The sequence below is a fragment of the Tachypleus tridentatus genome, chromosome 3 (assembly GCF_004210375.1).
Source record: "Tachypleus tridentatus isolate NWPU-2018 chromosome 3, ASM421037v1, whole genome shotgun sequence".
NCBI lineage: Eukaryota > Metazoa > Arthropoda > Merostomata > Xiphosura > Limulidae > Tachypleus > Tachypleus tridentatus.
Genome location: NC_134827.1, coordinates 117,889,706 through 117,911,488, shown reverse-complemented (window position 1 = coordinate 117,911,488; position 21,783 = coordinate 117,889,706). Strand labels below are relative to the sequence as shown.

Below are 21,783 nucleotides of genomic sequence, written 5' to 3'. Positions count from 1 at the left end.
CGTCAGGCTATACTTTAATGTCTCACCACAGTATCGTCAGGCTATACTTTAATTTTCACCACAGTGTCGTCAGGCTATACTTTAATTTTCACCACAGTGTCGTCAGGCTATACTTTAATTTTCACCACAGTATCGTCAGGCTATACTTTAATGTCTCACCACAGTATCGTCAGGCTATACTTTAATGTTTTACCACAGTATCATCAGGCTATACTTTAATGTCTCACCACAGTATCGTCAGGCTATACTTTAATGTCTCACCACAGTATCGTCAGGCTATACTTTAATGTCTCACCACAGTATCGTCAGGCTATACTTTATTGTTTCACCACAGTATCGTCAGGCTATACCTTAATGTCTCACCACAGTATCGTGAGGCTATACCTTAATGTCTCACCACAGTATCGTGAGGCTATACTTTAATGTCTCACCACAATATCATCAGGCTATACTTTAATTTTCACCACAGTGTCGTCAGGCTATACTTTAATTTTCACCACAGTGTCGTCAGGCTATACTTTAATGTTTTACCACAGTATCATCAGGCTATACTTTAATTTTCACCACAGTGTCGTCAGGCTATACTTTAATGTCTCACCACAGTATCGTCAGGCTATACTTTAATGTCACACCACAGTATCGTCAGGCTATACTTTAATGTCTCACCACAGTATCGTCAGGCTATACTTTAATGTCTCACCACAGTATCGTCAGGCTATACTTTAATGTTTTACCACAGTATCGTCAGGCTATACTTTAATGTTTCGCCACAGTATCTTGAGGCTATACTTTAATTTTTCACCACAGTATCGTCAGGCTATACTTTAATGTATCACCACAGTATCTTGAGGCTATACTTTAATTTTCACCACAGTATCGTCAGGCTATACTTTAATGTATCACCACAGTATCGTCAGGCTATACTTTAATGTTTTACCACAGTATCATCAGGTTATACTTTAATGTTTTACCACAGTATCATCAGGCTATACTTTAATTTTCACCACAGTGTCGTCAGGCTATACTTTAATGTCACACCACAGTATCGTCAGGCTATACTTTAATGTCTCACCACAGTATCGTCAGGCTATACTTTAATGTCTCACCACAGTATCGTCAGGCTATACTTTAATGTTTTACCACAGTATCGTCAGGCTATACTTTAATGTTTCGCCACAGTATCTTGAGGCTATACTTTAATTTTCACCACAGTATCGTCAGGCTATACTTTAATGTATCACCACAGTATCGTCAGGCTATACTTTAATGTTTTACCACAGTATCATCAGGTTATACTTTAATGTCTCACCACAGTATCGTCAGGCTATACTTTAATGTTTTACCACAGTATCGTCAGGCTATACTTTAATGTCTCACTACAGTATCGTCAGGCTATACTTTAATATTTCACCACAGTATCATCAGGCTATACTTTAATGTTTCACCACAGTATCATCAGGCTATACTTTAATGTTTTACCACAGTATCGTCAGGCTATACTTTAATGTCTCACCACAGTATCGTCAGGCTATACTTTAATGTCTCACCACAGTATCGTCAGGCTATACTTTAATGTCTCACCACAGTATCGTCAGGCTATACTTTAATGTTTTACCACAGTATCATCAGGTTATACTTTAATGTCTCACCACAGTATCGTCAGGCTATACTTTAATGTTTTACCACAGTATCGTCAGGCTATACTTTAATGTCTCACCACAGTATCGTCAGGCTATACTTTAATATTTCACCACAGTATCATCAGGCTATACTTTAATGTTTCACCACAGTATCGTCAGGCTATACTTTAATTTTCACCACAGTATCGTCAGGCTATACTTTAAGGTTTTACCACAGTATCATCAGGCTATACTTTAATTTTCACCACAGTATCGTCAGGCTATACTTTAATGTTTTACCACAGTATCGTCAGGCTATACTTTAATGTCTCACCACAGTATCGTCAGGCTATACTTTAATGTCTCACCACAGTATCGTCAGGCTATACTTTAATGTCTCACCACAGTATCGTCAGGCTATACTTTAATGTTTTACCACAGTATCGTCAGGCTATACTTTAATGTCTCACCACAGTATCATGAGGCTATACTTTAATGTCTCACCACAGTATCATGAGGCTATACTTTAATGTTTTACCACAGTATCGTCAGGCTATACTTTAATGTCTCACCACAGTATCGTCAGGCTATACTTTAATGTCTCACCACAGTATCGTCAGGCTATACTTTAATGTCTCACCACAGTATCGTCAGGCTATACTTTAATATCTCACCACAGTATCGTCAGGCTATACTTTAATGTCTCACCACAGTATCGTCAGGCTATACTTTAATGTTTTACCACAGTATCGTCAGGCTATACTTTAATTTTCACCACAGTATCGTCAGGCTATACTTTAATGTCTCACCACAGTGTCGTCAGGCTATACTTTAATGTTTCACCACAGTATCATGAGGCTATACTTTAATGTTTCACCACAGTATCATGAGGCTATACTTTAATGTCTCACCATAGTACCGTCAGGCTATTCTTTAATGTTTTACCACAGTATCGTCAGGCTATACTTTAATTTTCACCACTGTATCGTCAGGCTATACTTTATTGTTTCACCACAGTATCGTCAGGCTATACTTTAATGTCTCACCACAGTATCGTCAGGCTATACTTTAATTTTCACCACAGTGTCGTCAGGCTATACTTTAATTTTCACCACAGTGTCGTCAGGCTATACTTTAATTTTCACCACAGTATCGTCAGGCTATACTTTAATGTCTCACCACAGTATCGTCAGGCTATACTTTAATGTTTTACCACAGTATCGTCAGGCTATACTTTAATGTCTCACCACAGTATCGTCAGGCTATACTTTAATGTCTCACCACAGTATCGTCAGGCTATACTTTAATGTCTCACCACAGTATCGTCAGGCTATACTTTATTGTTTCACCACAGTATCGTCAGGCTATACCTTAATGTCTCACCACAGTATCGTGAGGCTATACCTTAATGTCTCACCACAGTATCGTGAGGCTATACTTTAATGTCTCACCACAATATCATCAGGCTATACTTTAATTTTCACCACAGTGTCGTCAGGCTATACTTTAATTTTCACCACAGTGTCGTCAGGCTATACTTTAATGTTTTACCACAGTATCATCAGGCTATACTTTAATTTTCACCACAGTGTCGTCAGGCTATACTTTAATGTCTCACCACAGTATCGTCAGGCTATACTTTAATGTCACACCACAGTATCGTCAGGCTATACTTTAATTTTCACCACTGTATCGTCAGGCTATACTTTATTGTTTCACCACAGTATCGTCAGGCTATACTTTAATTTTCACCACAGTGTCGTCAGGCTATACTTTAATGTTTCACCACAGTATCATGAGGCTATACTTTAATGTCTCACCACAGTGTCGTCAGGCTATACTTTAATGTTTCACCACAGTATCATGAGGCTATACTTTAATGTCTCACCATAGTACCGTCAGGCTATTCTTTAATGTTTTACCACAGTATCGTCAGGCTATACTTTAATTTTCACCACTGTATCGTCAGGCTATACTTTATTGTTTCACCACAGTATCGTCAGGCTATACTTTAATGTCTCACCACAGTATCGTCAGGCTATACTTTAATTTTCACCACAGTGTCGTCAGGCTATACTTTAATTTTCACCACAGTGTCGTCAGGCTATACTTTAATTTTCACCACAGTATCGTCAGGCTATACTTTAATGTCTCACCACAGTATCGTCAGGCTATACTTTAATGTTTTACCACAGTATCATCAGGCTATACTTTAATGTCTCACCACAGTATCGTCAGGCTATACTTTAATGTCTCACCACAGTATCGTCAGGCTATACTTTAATGTCTCACCACAGTATCGTCAGGCTATACTTTATTGTTTCACCACAGTATCGTCAGGCTATACCTTAATGTCTCACCACAGTATCGTGAGGCTATACCTTAATGTCTCACCACAGTATCGTGAGGCTATACTTTAATGTCTCACCACAATATCATCAGGCTATACTTTAATTTTCACCACAGTGTCGTCAGGCTATACTTTAATTTTCACCACAGTGTCGTCAGGCTATACTTTAATGTTTTACCACAGTATCATCAGGCTATACTTTAATTTTCACCACAGTGTCGTCAGGCTATACTTTAATGTCTCACCACAGTATCGTCAGGCTATACTTTAATGTCACACCACAGTATCGTCAGGCTATACTTTAATGTCTCACCACAGTATCGTCAGGCTATACTTTAATGTCTCACCAAAGTATCGTCAGGCTATACTTTAATGTTTTACCACAGTATCGTCAGGCTATACTTTAATGTTTCGCCACAGTATCTTGAGGCTATACTTTAATTTTCACCACAGTATCGTCAGGCTATACTTTAATGTATCACCACAGTATCTTGAGGCTATACTTTAATTTTCACCACAGTATCGTCAGGCTATACTTTAATGTATCACCACAGTATCGTCAGGCTATACTTTAATGTTTTACCACAGTATCATCAGGTTATACTTTAATGTTTTACCACAGTATCATCAGGCTATACTTTAATTTTCACCACAGTGTCGTCAGGCTATACTTTAATGTCACACCACAGTATCGTCAGGCTATACTTTAATGTCTCACCACAGTATCGTCAGGCTATACTTTAATGTCTCACCACAGTATCGTCAGGCTATACTTTAATGTTTTACCACAGTATCGTCAGGCTATACTTTAATGTTTCGCCACAGTATCTTGAGGCTATACTTTAATTTTCACCACAGTATCGTCAGGCTATACTTTAATGTATCACCACAGTATCGTCAGGCTATACTTTAATGTTTTACCACAGTATCATCAGGTTATACTTTAATGTCTCACCACAGTATCGTCAGGCTATACTTTAATGTTTTACCACAGTATCGTCAGGCTATACTTTAATGTCTCACTACAGTATCGTCAGGCTATACTTTAATATTTCACCACAGTATCATCAGGCTATACTTTAATGTTTCACCACAGTATCATCAGGCTATACTTTAATGTTTTACCACAGTATCGTCAGGCTATACTTTAATGTCTCACCACAGTATCGTCAGGCTATACTTTAATGTCTCACCACAGTATCGTCAGGCTATACTTTAATGTCTCACCACAGTATCGTCAGGCTATACTTTAATGTTTTACCACAGTATCATCAGGTTATACTTTAATGTCTCACCACAGTATCGTCAGGCTATACTTTAATGTTTTACCACAGTATCGTCAGGCTATACTTTAATGTCTCACCACAGTATCGTCAGGCTATACTTTAATATTTCACCACAGTATCATCAGGCTATACTTTAATGTTTCACCACAGTATCGTCAGGCTATACTTTAATTTTCACCACAGTATCGTCAGGCTATACTTTAAGGTTTTACCACAGTATCATCAGGCTATACTTTAATTTTCACCACAGTATCGTCAGGCTATACTTTAATGTTTTACCACAGTATCGTCAGGCTATACTTTAATGTCTCACCACAGTATCGTCAGGCTATACTTTAATGTCTCACCACAGTATCGTCAGGCTATACTTTAATGTCTCACCACAGTATCGTCAGGCTATACTTTAATGTTTTACCACAGTATCGTCAGGCTATACTTTAATGTCTCACCACAGTATCATGAGGCTATACTTTAATGTCTCACCACAGTATCATGAGGCTATACTTTAATGTTTTACCACAGTATCGTCAGGCTATACTTTAATGTCTCACCACAGTATCGTCAGGCTATACTTTAATGTCTCACCACAGTATCGTCAGGCTATACTTTAATGTCTCACCACAGTATCGTCAGGCTATACTTTAATATCTCACCACAGTATCGTCAGGCTATACTTTAATGTCTCACCACAGTATCGTCAGGCTATACTTTAATGTTTTACCACAGTATCGTCAGGCTATACTTTAATTTTCACCACAGTATCGTCAGGCTATACTTTAATGTCTCACCACAGTGTCGTCAGGCTATACTTTAATGTTTCACCACAGTATCATGAGGCTATACTTTAATGTTTCACCACAGTATCATGAGGCTATACTTTAATGTCTCACCACAGTACCGTCAGGCTATTCTTTAATGTTTTACCACAGTATCGTCAGGCTATACTTTAATTTTCACCACTGTATCGTCAGGCTATACTTTATTGTTTCACCACAGTATCGTCAGGCTATACTTTAATGTCTCACCACAGTATCGTCAGGCTATACTTTAATTTTCACCACAGTGTCGTCAGGCTATACTTTAATTTTCACCACAGTGTCGTCAGGCTATACTTTAATTTTCACCACAGTATCGTCAGGCTATACTTTAATGTCTCACCACAGTATCGTCAGGCTATACTTTAATGTTTTACCACAGTATCGTCAGGCTATACTTTAATGTCTCACCACAGTATCGTCAGGCTATACTTTAATGTCTCACCACAGTATCGTCAGGCTATACTTTAATGTCTCACCACAGTATCGTCAGGCTATACTTTATTGTTTCACCACAGTATCGTCAGGCTATACCTTAATGTCTCACCACAGTATCGTGAGGCTATACCTTTAATGTCTCACCACAGTATCGTGAGGCTATACTTTAATGTCTCACCACAATATCATCAGGCTATACTTTAATTTTCACCACAGTATCGTCAGGCTATACTTTAATTTTCACCACAGTATCGTCAGGCTATACTTTAATGTTTTACCACAGTATCGTCAGGCTATACTTTAATTTTCACCACAGTATCGTCAGGCTATACTTTAATGTCTCACCACAGTATCGTCAGGCTATACTTTAATGTCACACCACAGTATCGTCAGGCTATACTTTAATTTTCACCACTGTATCGTCAGGCTATACTTTATTGTTTCACCACAGTATCGTCAGGCTATACTTTAATTTTCACCACAGTGTCGTCAGGCTATACTTTAATGTTTCACCACAGTATCATGAGGCTATACTTTAATGTCTCACCACAGTGTCGTCAGGCTATACTTTAATGTTTCACCACAGTATCATGAGGCTATACTTTAATGTCTCACCACAGTACCGTCAGGCTATTCTTTAATGTTTTACCACAGTATCGTCAGGCTATACTTTAATTTTCACCACTGTATCGTCAGGCTATACTTTATTGTTTCACCACAGTATCGTCAGGCTATACTTTAATGTCTCACCACAGTATCGTCAGGCTATACTTTAATTTTCACCACAGTGTCGTCAGGCTATACTTTAATTTTCACCACAGTGTCGTCAGGCTATACTTTAATTTTCACCACAGTATCGTCAGGCTATACTTTAATGTCTCACCACAGTATCGTCAGGCTATACTTTAATGTTTTACCACAGTATCATCAGGCTATACTTTAATGTCTCACCACAGTATCGTCAGGCTATACTTTAATGTCTCACCACAGTATCGTCAGGCTATACTTTAATGTCTCACCACAGTATCGTCAGGCTATACTTTATTGTTTCACCACAGTATCGTCAGGCTATACTTTAATGTCTCACCACAGTATCGTCAGGCTATACTTTAATGTCTCACCACAGTATCGTCAGGCTATACTTTAATGTCTCACCACAATATCATCAGGCTATACTTTAATTTTCACCACAGTATCGTCAGGCTATACTTTAATTTTCACCACAGTGTCGTCAGGCTATACTTTAATGTTTTACCACAGTATCATCAGGCTATACTTTAATTTTCACCACAGTATCGTCAGGCTATACTTTAATGTCTCACCACAGTATCGTCAGGCTATACTTTAATGTCTCACCACAGTATCGTCAGGCTATACTTTAATGTCTCACCACAGTATCGTCAGGCTATACTTTAATGTTTTACCACAGTATCGTCAGGCTATACTTTAATGTTTCACCACAGTATCTTGAGGCTATACTTTAATTTTCACCACAGTATCGTCAGGCTATACTTTAATGTATCACCACAGTATCTTGAGGCTATACTTTAATTTTCACCACAGTATCGTCAGGCTATACTTTAATGTATCACCACAGTATCGTCAGGCTATACTTTAATGTTTTACCACAGTATCATCAGGTTATACTTTAATGTTTTACCACAGTATCATCAGGCTATACTTTAATTTTCACCACAGTATCGTCAGGCTATACTTTAATGTCACACCACAGTATCGTCAGGCTATACTTTAATGTCTCACCACAGTATCGTCAGGCTATACTTTAATGTCTCACCACAGTATCGTCAGGCTATACTTTAATGTTTTACCACAGTATCGTCAGGCTATACTTTAATGTTTCGCCACAGTATCTTGAGGCTATACTTTAATTTTCACCACAGTATCGTCAGGCTATACTTTAATGTATCACCACAGTATCGTCAGGCTATACTTTAATGTTTTACCACAGTATCATCAGGTTATACTTTAATGTCTCACCACAGTATCGTCAGGCTATACTTTAATGTTTTACCACAGTATCGTCAGGCTATACTTTAATGTCTCACTACAGTATCGTCAGGCTATACTTTAATATTTCACCACAGTATCATCAGGCTATACTTTAATGTTTCACCACAGTATCATCAGGCTATACTTTAATGTTTTACCACAGTATCGTCAGGCTATACTTTAATGTCTCACCACAGTATCGTCAGGCTATACTTTAATGTCTCACCACAGTATCGTCAGGCTATACTTTAATGTCTCACCACAGTATCGTCAGGCTATACTTTAATGTCTCACCACAGTATCGTCAGGCTATACTTTAATGTTTTACCACAGTATCATCAGGTTATACTTTAATGTCTCACCACAGTATCGTCAGGCTATACTTTAATGTTTTACCACAGTATCGTCAGGCTATACTTTAATGTCTCACCACAGTATCGTCAGGCTATACTTTAATATTTCACCACAGTATCATCAGGCTATACTTTAATGTTTCACCACAGTATCGTCAGGCTATACTTTAATTTTCACCACAGTATCGTCAGGCTATACTTTAAGGTTTTACCACAGTATCGTCAGGCTATACTTTAATTTTCACCACAGTATCGTCAGGCTATACTTTAATGTCTCACCACAGTATCGTCAGGCTATACTTTAATGTCTCACCACAGTATCGTCAGGCTATACTTTAATGTCTCACCACAGTATCGTCAGGCTATACTTTAATGTTTTACCACAGTATCGTCAGGCTATACTTTAATGTCTCACCACAGTATCATGAGGCTATACTTTAATGTCTCACCACAGTATCATGAGGCTATACTTTAATGTTTTACCACAGTATCGTCAGGCTATACTTTAATGTCTCACCACAGTATCGTCAGGCTATACTTTAATGTCTCACCACAGTATCGTCAGGCTATACTTTAATGTCTCACCACAGTATCGTCAGGCTATACTTTAATATCTCACCACAGTATCGTCAGGCTATACTTTTATGTTTTACCACAGTATCGTCAGGCTATACTTTTATGTTTTACCACAGTATCGTCAGGCTATACTTTAATGTTTCACCACAGTATCGTCAGGCTATACTTTTATGTTTTACCACAGTATCGTCAGGCTATACTTTAATGTGTTACCACAGTATCGTCAGGCTATACTTTTAGGTTTTACCACAGTATCGTCAGGCTATACTTTAATGTTTTACCACAGTATCATCAGGCTAACACTAAACGGATTATTTATATTTCTCTGATTTTGTTGTTTAGTTATTTTCAATAACTCGTACATGTTTATCTTACTTACATATATTTATCTCACCCCTCGTTTTCGTAATGTTACCCATATAAATAGGCGACCAATATTTGCAGAAAGCGGTTATGCAACTCTGAAAAAAGTCCTGTCTCTGTCAACACACTTGTTTCATCAATCTGCAAGGGTCATGTTTTTAGCCGACCCTACCTGTGGGTGGGGATAACCTAGATACTCAGCACGAGAGGGCGACCTTTCGCGAGTCCAGTACCGGTCTCGTTTCTCACGGACCGACGAATTGTTGTGTACACAGCACTCCCCACCTCCTTCTGCTATCCCTAACATTTAAATTGTCGTTGTTACGTAGTCACGACTAAAGCAGGTCATCCACTCGTGGGAAGAAAACAAGGTAGAGGGATGACAAACCACCAAGATCTCTCACACGGTCGGATTAATAGCTTTGATTCCTCTGCTTAGGGTTACACGCAAGGCCGAAATGGTTGATACAGAAATAGCCGGTAGTAACGTTCAACCTGTTCGTGTCGGTAATCGGTGTAATTTAGAATCATTCTTCTTGCGGTAAACTGGCTTACGTATAATGACGAAAATTTTGTAGAGATTTTCCAGGTGAACGTGATTTTAAACAAGTAGTTGATCCTGCGGTTTTGTGGTATATCATAAAGGAAACTGTTTAGTCGTTTTATTCTTTATTAAGATGGGTTGAACAAATTTAGATTAATGTTTAGACTTTTAGACCTGTGGATCAATGTTGCTTATCTTAGTTTCCTATGTGTTTGCTACATGTTAGATGAATGTGCTAGGCTTAGTTCCCTATGGGTTTGCCACCTGTTAGATGAATGTGCTAGGCTTAGTTTCCTATCTGTTTGCTACCTGTTAGATTAATGTGTTAGGTTTAGTTATCGATGTGCTTGCTACCCGTATGATTATTGTGTTAGGTTTAGTCATCGATGTGCTTGCTACCCGTATGATTAATGTGCTAGGCTTAGTTCCCTATGTGTTTGCTACCTGTTAGATTAATGTGTTAGGTTTAGTTATCGATGTGCTTGCTACCCGTATGATTAATGTGCTAGGCTTAGTTCCCTATGTGTTTGCTACCTGTATAATTAATGTATTAGGTCTAATTCTCTAAGTGCTTCCTACCTTTGAGATTAAAATGTTAAGTTGTTAGTTTTCGAAGTGCTTGTTACCTGCGTAATTAACATGTTAGGCTTAGTTCTCGACGTACTTGTTCCCTGTGTGATATCAATTATTAGATGTCTCCGATAGATTCATTGTTACTTCTACTCTCATATCTCTTGTTGTTCTCCGTGTAGAAACTTATACCATGTTAAAAAAAAGCCCGGATGTAGCTTCCTCTCTTAAGAATTGTAGTGATCTGATAATGTATGAACATCAAAACTCCTGAGGGCCGTTGTCTTTCTCATAAATTGCAAGCTCTACCTGAAGAATTTTAAAAATTCATTTGATCCGTTCATAAATTAGTGTTATGTTGTGAAGTCCGGGTTCCTAGGTGAGTAGACATCAGTCCAGTATTGTATATCTTCACAGTTGTTGTAACCGCTTCATATCTAAGTCAGCTGCGATCTAAATCATAAACCGGCTTCCCTTAATGCAATTAAGTCTCCTAGTGTTCAGCCACCATAGAGTTGTATTTTAACAGATACAATTCTGCCTCGGCCACTAACCGCAACGCCCCCCAGTGAGAAAGAATGCTGCGAGTCTTCCTTAGCCACTAGGCCAAGCAGTGTCACAGCTTAAATTTTGAACAGTATTATATAAAACCTGTAGTTTTACTAGTTTGTTAGTTACGTATATGCTAATTAATTTGACTTTTCTTAATAAAGTGTCAAACACTCACGAAATTAAAAAAAAAAATCGTTTAATTTTAGAGTGAAAGCGTCTCACGACTGGGTTATTTTAATCACATTAAAATAGCCTAATTGAAATTTGTTTTATGTTACCTCTTAGCCCTACTTGCCATCTGGTTGTAAAAAATCACCTGGTTTATAAGACAATGTACTCCACCTTGACGTCACCAGAACTTCATGGTTTTCTAATATCTGTAGGTTTTTCTACAGCTGCTTCATTATTCAAGTTGAATCTCTCCAGAGTTTGGTGTTTTATGTTCCGTAAAGTAGCACATGGAAACTAAGTAATAGGTTTGTAAACGTAGTTCATACCAGTACAGACAAGATCAGTGACAAAAAGTTTTAAACTAAACCGTTGTTTTCCCGCGCGACTTGTTTTGTTTTTTAACACCAGGTTCTCTTTGTGCTATTTAGTCATTTTGTACGTACTATATTATGCATTATAATATTTTAGTTGATTTCAAGTGTGTCTTACTTTCTCTGCCACCGAATATCGAGGATATCAGAACCTCGAGTTTTATTAGCTTAAATGTGTGGCCTTTAAAACAGTATTACTCAATTACCGATTTGTTGGACTTTTATTTTAATGAACGTTATTCTAATAGATGCGCTGAATTAAAAAAATTATATATGTATTTCCTGAATTAAACTTATTATTGTTCTTTACAGATAAAAACAGAAATTAATTTAAATAATTAATCCTTCAAATTTATCCCCGAAAAAAAAATATGTCTCAGGAAACTAAATCTACATCAAATTTTTTCAGAGTAGAAAAGACCGCAAGACGTAGAAAATATAATGAAAACAAACAAGTATTCAAAATAAGTAAAAACACACGTCTATAATTAATGTAAATATTTTTTGTCACAGACGTGTGTTTTACTTACTTTGAGCACTTTTTAATTATTCTTTAAGTCAAGTTTGTGCCTAACCGAACAATATGAAAATGTCAGAAGAGCTTCTGTCACGGGTAGCATTCAATTAGAGGGAAGTGGGGAACCTGGTTAGAAGGAGCAACACGCCCTCTGAAAAAAAAAGTCTGTATACTGTTGTTCAAAAAATACACAATCATCGAACGTCATAAATATGAACCTAAATTAATGGATGCACAGCAGTGGACTGAAACAGTTATTTTGTGGTAGACGTTTTATCTGTGTGAATTATTTTGGCGTCATAAAAACCTAAGTTGCGATCTGTTTAAGAAAATGATATTTTTAAATTCATGTTTTAATTTCAGTACTTTTTTTACAATTTCTCCAAAGAAATGTACACGTTTTTTAACTCAGGGCATGAAACTGTATTAAAATAACGTTTATTGAAATAAAAATTTGACAGTTGATCAACCGAAAAGTGCCTAACGTTAAAAAAAAAGCCTAAAATTAGGGTTACTGTTAATGTAAACCGGGAATTTTTTTCTTCTCGCATCTCTCTTAATTTTTCCATTTCGGTTTCAAAATCTGAAGCGTGTAAAATTAGGCCTATTGGTTTCAGTGCATCAAAATAATAATCTAAAATTTTAGCTACCTACTGCTTTGTAAGCACGAATGTTCTGAAGAGTATACCATGTTTAGTACACTTGCGTCAGAAATAGGTCCAGTATTAGAGTTTGAACTATACGGAGTACAACGTGACGTTTTAAAGTAGTTGTAGGCTGAACTAGATGTTCTCGTAATGATCTATATACACAAACTACTTAAAACACTCAATAGTAGCAGGTTCTAACTTAACTTGAAAATCCTTCCACTTGCTTTACAGGTGAGAAGCCCTATACTTGTACCTGGGAAGGTTGCACGTGGAAATTTGCGAGGTCAGACGAGTTGACCCGTCACTACCGCAAACATACGGGTCAAAAACCATTTAAGTGCCAGCTATGTCAAAGGTCATTTTCCGCTCCGATCATCTCTCTCTTCACATGAAAAGACACTAGACACGTGTTTTATCGGTGAGTAGATGTGGAAATCTGTTATCTATATTATATTAATCACCAGTCGTCCAATAGATAACCCTGTAGAACTAATGTCGCTTTTAATGCCTCGAGATAAGCCTAATTTGAAAACTTACTTTCTACATCAAACTATTATTTTAGTGTTTTTTTCAGTACCAGGATCACGTGACAGACGTAGTTATTTATTATTAGTGTAGAGTGTTCGATCCTTGTTGGTCATCTGTTAATAAGTGCTTCCTATATTCTTACAGACCACTGAAAATTAACTACATTACGAAAGTGGCTCATTCCGGTGTTTCGTAGAATTTGTTTTCAACTGTTTCACTCACGACGACCATGACGTCAGCTGTTTATGACATGCTAGCACCCTCTGCCAGATTTTTACCTGCCAACCTGGGCCCTGCGTTGGATTGCATGTCTCAGAGACATTTGTAAAATAGTTTTTGTGAAGAAAAAATATTTAAAAGAATTCAGCCAGAATTGACCTTTTGAAGAAGGATTACGGAGCTTTAGATACTTGTACTGGCCAGTCTACGCTGCCGTCTTTTAGCGCCCACTGTCGGGCTTCCCAGTTTTCGTCCATGAGAAGTGATTCAAAGCTCCGCTCGAGCTATTTAAGGCCAGTTGATACCCTCTCTGTAGGGTAAGGTGCTTCACTCACCTGCTTGATGGTGATAAGTCAAAAGTTCACCGTCAGATGGATTCATCTTGCAAATAAAAAATATATATAGAAAATTTATATAGATATACATAATAAAGGTTGCTCAGTGTCTTTGTGTATGAATGGAACTGTAAAGTTACTAATGTATTGACGTTGACTTGTGTTTAAAATAACGACTTTATAATTAAGGCTTTGTTCATACCAGTCAAATTACTTATTTTCAGTAATGATTTCAAACTGGGCTTAAATTTATTGTTAATTAGGGCGTGAGAAGCAAAATTTTATTCCATTAAAGATACTTTCAAATTTGGTAATGAAAATTTCTATGTAATAACCAACGCATTTTCTTTGCCTTATCGTGAATATGTTTTTTTGTATTGTTAATTTTGCATTTCCTTTTTATATTTCACTATTAATAACGTAAAAATGGCCACTGGCAGAAACTATAATTGTTTTAAAAAATATATATATTCCAACGACAAGTGCTGCCATCTAGTGGTATACATTTCCAACATATAATTTATATGATATAATGACGTTTATAATTAAATTTTTATTTACGTAAAGACAGTGGTTCTTATTACACAGAACTGTATTCTTATATGCGCTAATGAAAATGTTATAGGTTTGGGTTTCGTTACAATGTTTTCACATTATAGATTCTGTGATATCAAATCTTAACGCTCGACATCTGTGGTGATAGAAGTCGTGAGACTGTCTATTTTTTATATATATTCAGTAATTTAGAAGTATAAATATATATGACGTCACTATGGTAAAATAATACCAAAAGTAAATTTTCGTAGCTTCGAATGTAAAGTTGACGAATTCAGCACATGTGTGCCGATCGAAAGTACGTAGACAGTCACTTGCATGTGCAGTCGAAACCTAAAATGTAGGTTACAGTATTTATATGAATCAATATTCCTACTCTCTCAACAAGAGTGCCGCTCAATTTGCACCTTTACTATGTTGCCTTGCTCATCAGGGTTTCAGCCTTGAATGTTTTATAAAATAGGATTCTTTATTACATTAGAGTGCTTACCAGTGTTTAAGCTATAGACTCAGAAACATGGTTCTTTACGAATGAGATATTTGCAAAGCCCGACTCTAGTTCAAAATTTAAGTAACAAATCTAACAACTAAAGCAATAACTTTGACATCTCTCGAGTGGATTAGGTTGTCTCAAAGTAAAGTTATCCATTAAAATAACGTTAGCGGCTTTCCTATATCAAAATTAACACCAGACGACGAAGTAAACAAAGAAATGAAACTGTTGGTTACAAACCTTCGGATTTAATTCTCTTGTTTAAAGATAAGACTTAACGAAGTGACAGAAAAGTTACATTTGTGTCTAATAATTATTACCACGTTTCATTTCATTACGTTTCTTTCCCTACAGCTCCGCGAAATGACTGAGCTGTCTTATATTCGATATATTTCACCTGATGCTCTGTTTTTACGTTATTTCTATCAGTGTCTTGACAGATATAATTTTAAATAGCAGTACAGTGGAACCTCTCTAAGCGGCCACCCCTCATATTCGGTCACCCCTTGAAAGCGGTCATCCAATCACAGTCCCTTTTTGTGTTTACATAATCCTTAATTATGTACAGTGGAACCCCTCTAAAGCAGCCACTTTCTAGACTGAGACAAACTGGCCTGACTAGAGGGGTTCCACTGTACTTGGCGGGACAGAGGTTAATACATGTTTAATCGCGACTGATATTAAATACAATTTTAATTAATACAGTATTAGATATTTCAAATCCTGCCCACAACTAAATGACTTCTCACTTTTGTATGTCGTGAGATTTTCACGTATTAAATAACTTCTTGTTACCAACAACTTTTATACTCTGAACCATTTTTCGGATTATTTGTACAGACATAAATTATTAGAAAGAAACAGTGAGAACTGGTAGTGTTGAAATGAGATAATACAACAAAGCACAAAAAAAGATAAGAAATCGTGTTTTTTGACGACTCTCGTATCGCTCAGTTCGTATGCTTTTATTTACCACACAAGTACACGGTCGAATAACAGTGTCAAATTGCCATATTCTAGATTGTTAAATATTTCTACGTAGAACGTAGATCACTATAATAAAACTTTACCCATAGGTCTAGATAGAACATGGATTAACAGAGTATAGTTTTATCCCCTATGTCTAGATAGAACATGGATTATCAGAGAGATCAGACAGTGTTCAACCAGATTTAGCTAACATCTACACACAATATGGATTGTCAGGGTCGCCTGTAACATGTAAAATCTGTATAAACTTACTGGTGCTCCAACAACAAATATTTGTCCATTTACGTACATTCCCAGCAGAATGAATTTTGCTGACGTCTCTCCTGGTGGAGATATGTTTTTAAGTTATAGAGAAACATGCTATATATATTTGTACCACACTGTACAAGAGATGTGTTAAAATAAAATTGTCTCCTTATACGATGTGTCTGAAACGTTCCTTTAATATGAAAATAATTTTAACACCAACTGGAAACTTCAAAACAACAAAAAACTGTCACTGGTTACTTCACTGACGAAACTGGAAACTTAAAAATAACAAGAAACTGTCACTGGTTACTTCACTGACGGAACTGGAAACTTAAAAACAACAAAAAAACTGTCACTGGTTACTTCACTGACGAAACTGGAAACTTAAAAATAACAAGAAACTGTCACTGGTTACTTCACTCACGGAACTGGAAACTTAAAAACAACAAAAAACTGTCACTGGTTACTTCACTGACGGAACTGGAAACTTAAAAATAACAAAAACTGTCACTGGTTACTTCACTGACGGAACTGGAAACTTAAAAACAACAAAAAACTGTCACTGGTTACTTCACTGACGGAACTGGAAACTTAAAATAACAAAACTGTCACTGGTTACTTCACTGACGGAACTGGAAACTTAAAAACAACAAAAAAACTGTCACTGGTTACTTCACTGACGGAACTGGAAACTTAAAAACAACAAAAAACTGTCACTGGTTACTTCACTGACGGAACTGGAAACTTAAAAACAACAAAAACTGTCACTGGTTACTTCACTGACGGAACTGGAAACTTAAAAACAACAAAAACTGTCACTGGTTACTTCACTGACGGAACTGGAAACTTAAAAACAACAAAAACTGTCACTGGTTACTTCACTGACGGAAAGGTGAGATTAAAGTTACTCTATTGTTATTTATGACGTCATCTCTTCTATTCGTAGCTAGTAATAATATAAAACTAATGGTTTGATGTGTGTTGTTTTTTGTGGGTTTTTTTCAAATAACTTTGGCCTATCTGGGGTGTCTAGCTCGAAGAATCGAACTCTGGTTTGTTAGCGTTCAAGTCTGTAGACTTACCGCTATCCTACCGGGGGAACAAAAACACAACAAATCCTAACTTGTGTATTGATTTAGGAAGATCTCTTATGGATGTAAAAAGATATCTTACTGATTTAGGAAGATCTCTTATCGATATAGGAAATTCTCATCGATTTAGGAAGGTCTCTTTGCTCAGACTTCAACATACTCTTTTTCCTGATTTATACCTAATTTATTCGATTATTTCTCCAAACAAAATAGATTACTTCATATGGCTTTGTTTTAAAAGCAGCGTAGGTAATTAGAGGGTTACCTATCTTTGTTAATAGGTTTATCCTTCTTAAGAACAGTTTAAAACAAGGGGAGAATGAATACTTGTCATCTGAGCTTTGATTTATACCAAGTTCATCACAATTTACAAGAGAAATATATTCTAACACTTTTTACACATTTTTTGCAAATATTTGTTCCACACAGACTATACTTGTCGTAACATGAACCTTAAGGTACTATAACAACCGGCCCCGACATGACCAGGTGGTTAGGGTGCTCGACTCGTAATCTCAAGATCAGGATTCGAATCCCCGTCACACCAAACATGCTCACCTTTTCAGCCGTGAGGGCGTTATAATCTGACAATCAATCCCATTATTCGTTGGTAAAAGGAGTAGCCCATGAATTGGTAGTGAGTAGCAATGACTAGTCCTCTACTCTTATATAGCTAAATTAGTCAGAGCTAGCGCAGATAACCCTCGTGTAGCTATGTGTGAAATTCAAAACAAACAAACACTACTGATAATCTCAACTGCTCCTATAAGCACGTGCAGAGCGCGGCCCTGTTTCACAGCTCTGGATTTGTAAATCAGGTTTTTGTTCCCGATTCGAAACCAAAAAAATATTCCCACACTTGAACATGAGGGTGTGTTATAAAAATGACAGTCAATCTATTAGCATGAGTGGCGGGTGTTAGGATGTTGCTGATTGGCTGCCTTCCCTCAGATCAGTAATTAAGAATTAGGTACGGTGGCAGATAGTCTTATATGTTAGCTTTGACATAAAATACAAATACCAACACATGTCGAGACTGGAACATCACCCATTTCCAAAGTATACACAAGGCGCGTTTAATATTTTAACTCCCAACATGCTTAACGATTCAAAGATAACTGGATTCCATTATTTTGTCCGTAAGCTGTTTACGAGAATGTCTTGAGAAACGAACGAATTGATATGTTAGTGTAGGCTTACTCAACAGCATATGTGAGAACATTCTTTACACAGACTCCAGGTGTCGCTTCCATGTGACACCAGGAAATTTCTCCACGTCTTGTTATCTCTCACCTCTAGGGTTGCTAAGATATCCAGTCGGACATTATCGTGGAACAGAACTCCAGCTATAATGCGGCCAAAATTCCTTAGAAAGAAAAGAACAAAGTATATTTTAAAAAAACGTTTTGTTGTCTACCTTTTACTCCTAACCAGAAACTAAATAGAAAGGAATATATGATATCCGTCGTCTCTAACTCATCCTTATAGCTATAAGTAAAACAATTATCCTATCGTAACTCGTGAAGATAGAAGATATGATATCCATCGTATAACGCATCCTTACAACTCTAAGAAAGTAAAGATTTATCCAGTCAGAAACTTACAGGAATATATTATATTCGTTGTTATACTCCTACTACGGCTACAAGAAAGTTGAAAAATATTTCAAAATACTGATTCTTAAAAAATCGGCCATACAAAAGTAACACAATTGTTGGCGGGAGGTTTGTTGAATATGTCTTCCATCTAGTCTCCAAGTTGAAAATTAAAGACGGGCAGCACAGATATCATGTCAGGCTTATTATGTTTTCAACACTACATTCTCTAGATTGAGCGAAATACGCCGTCAGCAACAGGTATGGCAAATATTAAGTAGCTAGAATATTATTATTACACAATCTTCTGACAGTTGAAAATCTCTAAAGGACTAGATAAAAAATGTAGCGTTAAAAATATAATAAGCCTAACATAACGAGATAAGTTTAATTACTTACAATCATTATTTGACAAATTCTAAAAGACATTCAAACCATTACACAGTTATCCCTTGTGCAAATAACAGGAAACAAATAAATAAGACATTTTAAGAATGATTATATTTGATTTTAGACATTGTAAACGTAGTTGATGGAGAAGAAAACAAAATCCACGAAAAATGTCTGAAGCTATTAACCGGGAAGTAGTGAAGCGTCCTCTACTTTGCAGGTTACTCACACTTTGTAGGAAGATTACATGGTTTAAACAAAAGTAGTGTTAAGACTCGCTGAAAATATAATTATACAGGTAAACCGTGAACGACTTTATAGGTTATTTGGTTTTTTATTTTCTTATTTAATTTGTTGGTTTTGGTTGTTGCGTGATACATTATTCCTGAGTAACGTTTGTATAATCGTTTTTAATCACGTGCTATATTGTGCTGATGCCAAACTACAGTTTGAAAGAAAACTGAAATAAGAAAACTAAATTAGAATCTAGTTTAGTATTATAGACAAAAACTTGTTTTAAACCTAATTTCCCCTAGAAATCGCTAAACTGCTAATATAAGAGACAAATGATTAACAATAACAACTTGCGTAATAGCCTAACTTCTAAACTCATTCTCTGTCTACCTTCTCGGGAAGTTCAGTGGTTAGTACAAATACTTATAATTTTAAAAATCGAGTTTTTATACCCGCGGTGGGTACAGCATAGGTAAGCCATTGTTTAGCTTTTAAATGTTTTCTGTACATTTCAACCAGCAACTAGGACTGGAGATGTCATGAGTAAATCGCTCGCTTCTCGTTGCCACAGAAACGAACTCCATACATTAGGGTTAAGAACATGATATAAGAGTAATGGTTCAGCCATTTAAGAGCAGCTCGAAAGTTGATGGTAGGTACTGTTGACCAGTTGTCGTCCATCTAGTTCTATGTGCAGATAGCCCTTGTGGGAAAATTCTAAAGCAAACAGACAGCATAAACTATAGTGAGTCGATTATTTATTCCAGGTCCCCTTGTGGCTCAACGGTAATACTGGAGGTTTCTCACACTTGAAACCGTTAAACCAGATTCGTTACTCTTGATGGAACAGCACACATTGTGCATTGTGGACTTGGTGCTTCAAAAACAAACAAATGTTTATTTCAAAATTTTCTGCCCTCTTTTGTTTTTTCGTATTTTTATTTGACATTTTCTATATCCCCTGGTGGCTCAGTGGTAAACTTGAATACTTCTAACGCTCAGATTTGTGGATGATACATATGAAACACAGATAGCCAGCCAACAGTGCAGCTTTTCGCTTAGTGATAAACAAAGATTTGATCGAGACTTAATTTTTATTAATCGAAAATAAAAACAACCTCAGTTCATTTTATGGTAATATATGAGTAAATGGATAGAACGATGTATTTTTAGCCACTGTTTACTATCACGGTTAGCACGTGGCACTTTTTTAAAATAATAATTTCGAGATGAGTTAAATTCCCTAAATGATATGTGTGAAAATAGACTTTAAAACATAATAACTTTATTAAATTATGTGTGAAAATAGACTTTAAAACATAATAACTTTAATAAATTATGTGTGAAAATAGACTTTAAAACATAACTTTATTAAATTATGTGTGAAAATAGACTTTAAAACATAATAACTTTATTAAATTATGTGTGAAAACATACTTTAAAACATAATAACATTATAAAATTATGTATGAAAATAGAGTTTAAAACATAATAACTTTATTAAATTATGTGTGAAAATAGACTTTAAAACATAAAAACTTCATGAAATTATGCGTGAAAATAGACTTTAAAACATAATATCTTTATTAAATTATGTGTGAAAATAGACTTTAAAACATAATAACTTTAAATTATTATATTAACCGATAAACATAACTCCAGTTTTGTTTTAAAATGGGCAAAATTAGGTTTTAATAAACGATTTTAATTAAATAATAACAGTTTCCGAGAGCTCCTTATAAATCAGTAAAAGAAACTTATACAATATTAATATCACGTTATACACATTATTGTAAAATACAGTAATAAAATTATAGTTACTGACGTGGTTTAGAATTAATATATTACGTCTAAATATTTTTTTTCGTTATACACCTAACGTTGTTGCCAAGTGTAAAATTTCGTATTAATTCCTTTTA

General features: G+C 36.1%; 1 protein-coding gene across 1 annotated transcript in view; it reads left to right on the top strand.

Annotated features, from left to right (window-relative positions):
- Positions 1-16,724, top strand: part of LOC143247850 (uncharacterized) — a 30,845-nt gene extending 14,121 nt beyond the window's left edge. Inside the window, exons 3-4 of the mRNA XM_076496401.1 lie at positions 13,417-13,603; positions 13,858-16,724. Of these exons, the coding sequence (XP_076352516.1) occupies positions 13,417-13,577 (161 nt within the window). The 3' untranslated portion in view covers positions 13,578-13,603; positions 13,858-16,724. The remainder of the gene's footprint in view (positions 1-13,416; positions 13,604-13,857) is intronic.
- The last annotated feature ends 5,059 nt before the right edge of the window (positions 16,725-21,783 follow it).